This window comes from Populus euphratica, unplaced genomic scaffold (assembly GCF_000495115.2).
Source record: "Populus euphratica unplaced genomic scaffold, PopEup_1.0 scaffold3435.1, whole genome shotgun sequence".
Classification (NCBI taxonomy): Eukaryota; Viridiplantae; Streptophyta; class Magnoliopsida; order Malpighiales; family Salicaceae; genus Populus; species Populus euphratica.
In genome coordinates, this window is record NW_011503252.1 from 1 (window position 1) to 9,301 (window position 9,301).

The 9,301-nt window shown below is 29.9% G+C and overlaps 1 protein-coding gene across 2 annotated transcripts; it reads right to left on the minus strand.

Moving 5' to 3' along the window:
* Positions 1 to 5,419: 5,419 nt before the first annotated feature.
* Positions 5,420 to 9,257, minus strand: LOC105119738 (protein ARABIDILLO 1-like). 2 transcript variants are annotated; one of them, XM_011017912.1, is made up of 8 exons: positions 8,630 to 9,257; positions 8,093 to 8,187; positions 7,617 to 7,680; positions 7,289 to 7,464; positions 6,857 to 7,078; positions 6,248 to 6,332; positions 5,943 to 6,131; positions 5,420 to 5,851 (listed from the first exon to the last, which is right to left on the minus strand). In XM_011017912.1, the coding sequence occupies exons 4-7, from the start codon at positions 7,336 to 7,338 to the stop codon at positions 5,955 to 5,957; spliced, it is 534 nt and encodes a 177-aa protein (XP_011016214.1). In that variant the 5' UTR covers positions 7,339 to 7,464; positions 7,617 to 7,680; positions 8,093 to 8,187; positions 8,630 to 9,257; the 3' UTR covers positions 5,420 to 5,851; positions 5,943 to 5,954. The 2 variants fall into 2 exon arrangements, with proteins under 2 accessions (XP_011016214.1, XP_011016213.1); XM_011017911.1 differs by having other exon boundaries at positions 5,420 to 6,131.
* Between the last annotated feature and the right edge of the window lie 44 nt (positions 9,258 to 9,301).

Genomic DNA, 9,301 nt, shown 5'->3' on the forward strand with positions numbered 1-9,301 from the left:
TTTTTTTTTCAAATATTATTACTTATATTAAAAATATAAAAAAAATGAATTAAAAAATAAAAAAATATATTTAAAATGTATTTAGGAATATGATTGTAATTATTTTTTAAAGTATTTTTTATTTAAAAAAATATATTAATAATATTTTTTTATTTTTTAAAAGTTATTTTTAAAATCACCACATCAAAATAATTTAAAAATATTAAAAACATATTACTTCAAAAAAATTAATTTTTTTAAAAAAGATTTTAAAACATAATAACAAACAATTTTTTATATTAAAAAATATAAAGAGAGAGGGATTTTCTTATTATAGTATTAGATATAATTTAATACCATTAAAATTATTATTTTATTTTTAAATTTTTATTTAAAAATAAATATTTTTTTCACGTAACAAAATAGCTTTTATAAAATTTAATATAAAGTATTTTGGTCCATTATTTTTTAGTTATACTATAATGAATGGATTATTTTTAAAAGCAAAAATCTAATATAATCATTTCAAGGGTTTTCTTGACTTTTTATTTTTTCAACGCACAATAAAAATACTTAAATGGCCTTTGCATCAGTTTTTTTTTAGCTTTGATTCAAGGTATTTTAATATTTTTATTTAGGTTTTTTTGTTGTATTTACAGTGAGCTAGGGGTTGTTTTGTCTTTAAACATAAATCTAATATTATTAAAATTAAAAGTTGTCAGGTATAATGATACACACGAGGGTGCTTCATCTCCATTCATACTATTTGATTGGTGCATTACGGTGGCCTTACCCTACATTCTGTGATGGCATTAGAAATTTATGGTTGTACTCTTCAAGGTGACCCGGCATGTTTCGATGACGGAGCTATGGTTGATTTACGATGGATTTTTTTTTTCTTTTCATTTTTTTTTGTTTTTCTGAACTTTAATTTTATCTTTTGAGTTTATTTTAGTTTTTAATTTGATTTTTATTTTTTTTATTACTAATTATTTTATTTTATTTTAAATTTTTTTTTTAATTGCATCCATCACGATTCAGTTTTTTTAGAATTTAATCTTCATTATTTTAATTTTTTTATTTTCTCCTTAATTTTTTTTTATTTTTTATTTTAATCATTTGAGTCTATTTTAACTTACAGTTTAGTTGTTATTCTCTTAATTTCTAAGTATTTTTTTATTTTTTTTTAATTATATCCCTTGAAATTAATTCATTTTATTTTTCTTAATTTGATTCTCATTATTTTAATTTTTTTATCTTATTCTTGATTCTTTTTCGGTTATTTTATTCATCAATATTTTATTTAATTTATTTTTGGTTTTAATTTCTATCTTTATTCTTTTAATTTTGATTTTTTATTTTTTATTTTTTATTTTTTACTTTTATTATTTTTTAATTTCATCACTTAATATTTTTTATATTAAAGATGTAGTTTTATTATTTTTTCATGTTTTCTTTTTATGGGCTAATCACAGCCTTATGAATCGAGTGATAGTTTTAAAAATTAGTGAGGTGTGTAAACATAGTCTCTTAAAAATATAAAAAAATCATATCATATTTTTATATAAAAATTTAAAAAATATGTATTTGTATGTATTTTAAAATTTAATAACTAGTTTACTAAAATTATGAGAATTTGATCTATATTTCAAAAAAATATCAAAAAATTATTTTTTTTTCTGTTAGTATCTAGAATTATGAAATTATATGTAAGATATATTTCTAATATTAAATAAAAAAATAGTTTTGTTTATTTTTATATTAATATTAGAATGATTAGGTTTTTAACTCGATAAGATAAAGATCTTCTTATTGAAAAAAACTTTTCTTGAATCTTAGATAGACCAATGATTAGAAAATAAAATAAAACCTCAGTTTATATCAAACACATAAATAATGCAAATTACCTCAAGTAAGGCATATTATGAGTGTTAATACATTTTCTTTATATAATCAGTACTCTATCTGAGACTCTGAAATCAATTAGGGTTCATAGTGACCAAACTATTAGATGGCAACTCCCATTCTCTTTTTCTATTGATAAAAAACAAGAATTCATTGTTCTTTTTACCCACACCATTCCTGATTCAGGATTATGATCGCCGCAATACCTCATACGTGTAACAACGAGTACGAAGTTACTTCTTTATATAACATATTTAAACTCAAGTGACTCTTTCTCTACTTTCAATAAAGAAAATCTTATTCACTTTGCTCATTTTTATCCCAATAATGGACCTTATGGTACTTTGAGACCAACTTAATATATATATTATTAGTCTCCACAATGATGATGAGTTTTTTAATATTAAAGGTATTGTTAGTCTTGTGGAGAAAATGAAAAGAAAAAAAAAGAGTTTGGAGAGAGTTTTTTAAATTGGCATATGTACTTATCAAATTGTCATTATTTTTATCAGTTGCAACTAATACAATGAAGAGAGTTTTTTTTTTTTGCTATACATATTATCAAAAGTAAATTGTGGAACAGAATGGAAGATAAGTAGATAAGTAACAATTTAATTATACATATTGAAAAAGATATCTTAATAATAAAATCATTATAAAACGGTTTTAAAAAATAAAAACTTGAAGACAATAATTATGTAAATTTCTCATTTTAAAAATATTTTAAAATTAATTTCATTTAATATGAGTTATCATATATTTCAATTTGATTTCTTTATATAAAGCCTATCTATTTAATATCAAGCATTTATTTGGTGATATTATATTAGTTATTTAACTAGATCTTGCTTTGAAGAAATAAATAAACATAAAGAGAAGAGATAATATAAAGTTCATGAACCATTAAAAATAATAAATATATATTTATTTAAAATTTCTTTTGTATCCTTTTATTTTTTTTAAATAAATTTTATAAAATAACTAATAAGATTTAACTAGTAAAAACAAAATGCTTTTACTGAGTGCATGATTAAATTACAAGTGACGACTAACTTGACTTTCAAAGTTTCATAGACTTCTACTGGAACAAAAAGTTCCAAAATTAGTTTTCAAGCAACAGATAAAGGTTAGAGAATGCTTAGAAGCGAGTTTTTATGGTTATTTGCTAAAGCTTAGAAGAGATTCATGATCTTCTTCTTCTTCTTCTTTGTGGATCATAGAACTCATTGAAAGGTTAAAAAGAAGAAGACAAAACACTACAAACCTGTGCATTTTAACTTTGTGCAGGGAATAATTACCTCTAAACTATATGTAATCTCTTACACTTACAATTTCACTAACATAGGACAAATCTAACATTCACATAAATTACACAGGATTTTCCATGGAATGATTACAGAATGCAGTTGGATTTATGATGAACAAAACTCTTGCATAGTTTCTAGCCTCCCTGAATTTCAAGTTTCTTGTTACGATAAAATCCTAGATGCAGGCAAGATAAGGGAAGAACCCAGACATAATTAACCTGATAATTTGCCTTTTCCTCACAGAGGAACAGAAAGAATAAAAGAAGCTGGCACAAGCCAATAATTAGCAAGTTTCTTTGATATCTATGTTGTCCACCCCTCTCCTGACGTGGATCATATGATGATTGCTGATCTTCAATGCTAGCCAAAGTCCCAGCAACTACGAAAAAGACACCCAGAGAGGGATTGAAAAAGCACTGTGGCCCCCGACCACTCCATTTCACAATTATTTTTAACCTAATTTATTGTCTTCTTAGGGTTTATCCACTCCTTTCTATTAGAAAAGGTCCTACAATGAAACTTGTACGCATCAATCATGCCTATCTTCCTTTCTGCAGTTTCTGGTTTTTCAGTTTTGATAAAGCAAGCCCAGATTGCTCAACGACACAACCCTTAAGCAATGCATTGATTCACCACAGACAAAACTGCATTAGTGGGGAGAGAGTTAAGGATATGATGCACTGAATAATGAAAAAAGAGAGCAAGAAATCAGGGCCCTACAAACTTTAAAATCACAGCTTCAATTATTAATAATTCTTCAAATAATTTAATCTGCTCTAAAAAATAAATTATATGTATGTATGTATGTATGTATACTCTAATTCTATATCTAAACCATAATCCTAATATTTATAGGAAGTTATATAGCAAATGTAAAATCACTAGGATGTTTATTCTAAATAAGAAGTGTGCCAACCTTACTGGAAATTAGGCTCGTAGAACATGATGATCAAATTTTAGTTCAATTAATTTAATGATGGGATTAAAAATCATGTTTATTTTTTTAGAAAAAAAAACTTATTTAAGTTGTCCAAACTTAATTCAAGATAAAATCACATGACAAATGGTATGCGTCACGATATGCTGATATGCTATTAAGTGGACAAACATAGCTGTTGAAGTAACAATTGAGAAGTTTGCTTAGTTGATAATTGAGTTTGTTTACCTTGTTATAATTTAATTATTTTCAAATTAAGAGGGGAGAGAAAAATAAACTTCATGTGTTAGCTAATTAATCTTAATACAAAAGAAGTGCATAAAATCGATTCTGAAAATAATTAATATTGAATTTGAATTTCATGAGTTTTGATAAGCTTTTTTATTTTTAATATCTCGAAAGGCCAATTTGAGATATTAACCTAAAACACTAAAAGAATTAAAGTTTCTTATAGTTTTTTGTTGTTTATATAAACAGTAAAGTACCTTACATATATATATATATATATATATAAAAGATTGTGAGTTCAAGAGAAATTAGGGGTGGATCTTTGTGGCGTTTTGTATTTTTTTTTGTAGTTTTAACATGATTCTTATATAACATTTTAATTTTAATATTTTTTAATTATTATGTATTTGATTTAAAAATAATAATATTAATAATAAATTATTTATAAAAACTCGATTCAATCACACAAAATAATAAGTTATTTATTGATTATTGAAATGTTTAAATAGATTTGGAACTTGATTTTATCATATTTATGATTTTTTTTAGCTTTCAATCACACAAAATTAAGACATTATTTTGATTTTTTTAACTTGTTTTAATAATCATAATTTTTTTTTAACAATGTTTCCAGTTAAAAATATTACATTGATTAAAATAAACAAGCAATACAATAAAAAAAATATCTTTATAAAAAAAATTCAAAATGACTATTTTTCACATTTAACAATAATAAATTTCATGAGATCTGAAATTTTTTAATGTTTTAAAAAAAAAAATCTCCCCACAACATAAAGCAGGCATACAAATTAGTTTGATTCTAAACACCAAACCAAAATGCCAACTTTAGTAGTTTAATACAAAGTTTCATATTTTAGGTTTTAACAATTTTAATCTGATTTATTAAATAAATGTTTTTATATTTATATATAGAATTATACATGCACTCATTGTTGCTTAAGAAACTATAAGTGGTTGCCTACAAGATACAGGGTGCCCCAACTCAAGATTCATTTGCAGAAACACGCATGGCATTAAAAAAAAAAAAGAAGAAAGCAACTCGTTTCGAGAAAGTCAAGGTGGCGTATGATTAGGTTGCATGCGGCAAAGACACAAAACTGACAAGAGCAAAGACCACTAATATTCGGCAACTTTTGGTCTTGTCACTCAACAAGAACCCAGTGGCGATCACGACTTACGAGTTCCATTGATTCCTAAAACCCTGACACAACGAGTTTCAAATCGAAAATGTTTACTTCTAGTTTTCGTCACATGATTCATGTAAAATCAGGCTCGACATGGTCAAATTCAAAACTGCAATAAAGAATGTATGCTCAACGCCCCCCCTGCATGCATGGTTGCTACCAACCAGTTATGTCAAGCAAACGTGACCAAGTCATCCTTTGCTCCTGCATCCCCGGAAGCATCCAAGGGCATCTCACATTCAACCAATGTGCTTTTGCATTGGCCATGCCACAACTCACGAGAATATATGCTGCATTGGAAATTACCATCATGATGCTTTACGAAACATAAGCAGGAATTTGGAAGCTGATGGATTGAGTAGCAGAGATTCAGAAAGAAACCATTTCCAAGATCTAATTTAAAGCTTCCAAATGGTAGTGTTCAAGATTGCGAAGTATGATTTTTGCAAAAACTTTGGCCTCAACTGGGGCCGTAGTTGCTGCTGCAGCGGCGCGTAAGGCTCGTGGTGCTCCTGCATTTTGCAACAGGCTTGTGTGATGCAATGTATGTCGTCCTCCTGGGATTGTAAACTGAAATGCAGAACAGAAGTGTTATTCGGATAGTGTCTGCCATTCTCATATAATTGCAGAAACGTTTCAAATTCAACTTCCACATGCAGGCACAGTGGAGAGGAAAAGAGGTTCACCTGGAGAAGAGCAAAGGCAGAACAAGCCTTGAGTATAGAGGAAGGATTCCGCAACATAGCAACAAATCTTCCAATCTCAGCTGCACTGAAAAATAGAAACACAGAATTCAGAACACGATCAGCAGTGAGGAGTCTAATTTATGTATATATTATAAACTTACTGGCATGCCTTATTATGCAATCTATTGATGATGCTCCAATGTTTTAACAAGATTCCGCAATCAGAAAATTCACTCTTTTCACCCAGGGCCAAACAACCTAAGCTCCTCAAAATAGTAACAAATACAGCCACAAAGGCACGGCAATGTAACAAATGTATTTCGTATAAAGTGTAAAATGTATTGGATTCAACTAAAGCATCCAAGAACAAGCACGAGGCAAAATTGGACTTCCACACTCCCAATTCACAAGGTCGTTTGCATATGATTATTACAATTACTAAATCCTAGGTATACCAAGTCTTCATGAAGACATTTTTCACCCACAGACAATCAAAAGCAACAACAGAATTGTGCTTATTGTTTCTATTAAATTAAACTATTTTATAATAGTTTTTTAAATGTGAACCTTCAAGATTGGTATTGGAAAAGGGAAGAAAAAAGAAAAAACCTGCATCTCAGATGCCCTGCTTCTGGTATACGTACTGCTTCTGCTACTTGTCCAAGGGCTTTGGGGGAGGATGACACCATTGCAGCAGCAAAATTTTGTGGAACAGAGAAAGAAAGCACAAATGCTTCAATTTTCTTCAGGGCCACCTTTTTAATCTCGTCCAAGTTCATGGTCTTTGAGGTTCCCTCTGATGAAGGCCCTCCTGGTGCAAATTCTTCCGTTCTGTATGCAACACAGTAAACTCAAAAACTCTTGCAAATTGAGACCTGAAGCCTCTGCAATCCTAGACATGTTATAGGAATATCTAACTTGCACATGCCACATGGAAGCCACCCCAGTATATCCATGATGTGTAAGGGTTAACTCACAAATAAATACGTGTTTCGGTTAGTGTGTGGTCATGATAGATTAACTAGTATTTTGAATCTCTACCTCTGATCAAACACGTATGCCAGTGCCAATGCAGCCATTAGACGTGCCATTTTTGATACCGATGAAGAACACAGATGAATGAGGGCTGGGACTCCTCCACCCTCTACTATGCGAAGAGCATTGGTGGGATAAAAAGCCAGATTCCAAAGAGCACCTGCAGCAGTCTCATGGACATCCTGAAAATCCAATAAATATAGGTCATTCAAGTCATGTTCAAATTTTACCATGAATGCTATACCAAACCAGTTCAGTTAAAGAAAGATTGATTGGTCTTAGATGGATGGTGATGGTTTCAGTTCATCTGAGTTAGCCAAAGAGCAAAACTTACTGCAATATCTGAGCAAGCCAGTACAATTAGTGAAGCTACGCCGCCTTCTTGCCCAATAGCAATACTGGATTAACAGGAAACCGAGGTAACACATTAGTAAAAGTAAAACAGAACATAGAGATGCAATTTCGCTTACCAAGTTCATTAGTAGAGACTGAAACCGAGGCACCATCAACTGAATAATTTCATATCAAAGAGTAAAAAGACAGTCTTTTCATTAATGGAGTTTAAACATTTCTTTTTGGTGTCTTGAAATAGCATCTTAAGAGGCAGAGTTACAATAGTTAACATGACAGAGAAAATAACAGGGTCCGTGCATAGCAAATGTGAAGGCACCATCACATCCATTGCAATAAAGTATCACAACGGAGGATCTCCATACACCAAGCAACCAACTCAAGGCAGCAATTGTCAACTATAATAATATCAATACATTAGGAGGAATCCAGGGCAACATCGATTCAAACTTCCACTACCTGTTGGCTTCTGATACTGACAATCCCCAAAGAGCACCCGCAGCCCTTTCTTGAAGACTTCGGGAGGAATTTGAACATGATTGTGCTAGAGAAACCTAAAACACCATAATCAAGTCAAACATCAATTACTTGCAAATGCATGCAACAACATTAATTCAAATAATAATCAAACTGGCATTGCTATATTTATTTCTTTACATGAAAGAAGTATGCAATACCATCGGAATTTCATGATAACAAAATTCTACATCAAGGACATCTCAATATTAATGCTTAAGAGGTTTTAGTAGTTATTTATTTCTCTACCTACATCCTATCCTCTCCCGTCATAAACGTCTCAAACTACCTGGACAAATTAGAACATTTGAAGCTGATAACAAATAGATAATAATGATGATGATGATGATTGCAATGACGACAATATATATAAATAACAGCAAAAGTTTTGGATATTTTTGCTTTTTATGCATCAGCTGGAATGCAAGAAGAAAACAAGTCTTTTTAACAAAGGTTTGCTGTGCAGTTGCAATGCCGTACCAAGGCTGTGATGCCACCAGCTGCCGCTATTGCTTCTCTATTTTTGTCATCAAATGATAAATTCCACAGAGCACCAGCGGCTTCTTGCCTGTTTGTAAGAACATGAAATTCCACATGGTATTCAAAAGAGTAGAAGCTTGTGGAGCTAAGTACATTAATGTTACATTACAATTACAATAACAAAAGAAACTAAAAAGGGTGGTGAAATTGCCGCACAAGACACATAAACACGGTGGATTACAATAATGAATCCCCATTTTTTTCTGTTTTTTGGGTTTCTCTGTTTTTCTTTTCTTTTCAATTTTATCATTTTTGTATTTGGTTGATTTTAGATTGGAAATCATGGTTTGCTTTGATTCGGTTCGTATGAGATTCTTACAGTGTCAAGAAAACAAAAAACATTCAATTAATTCTCAGCTGGGGTAAAAACAAGATCAATTTCATTGATTTTAGACAATTAAAATTTAAAGGATGAATTTGAAAATTGACAATGCAAGGACCAATTTGAACAAAAAAGAGAAGGATTGGTGAGAATGACCAATTTGAACAACAAAAAAGAAAGAATTGGCGATAATTGTTCGCGCAAGGGAGAGGCCACCGAACTTGGATGGCGCGTGCGACAATCTCCAAATACTTACACTCTCCCTTGGTGTTATTACAAAAGACTTGTTG

Bases quoted from the DNA above. Each gene is read 5' to 3' on its own strand.
- LOC105119738 (XM_011017912.1), bottom strand. From the start codon at position 7,338: ATGGCACGTCTAATGGCTGCATTGGCACTGGCATACGTGTTTGATCAG. The intron at 7,079-7,288 runs GTAGAGATTCAA...TGTTGCATACAG, and splicing joins GCATACGTGTTTGATCAGAG to AACGGAAGAATTTGCACCAG. The intron at 6,132-6,247 runs GTGAACCTCTTT...TCTGCATTTCAG, and splicing joins CTGCCTTTGCTCTTCTCCAG to TTTACAATCCCAGGAGGACG.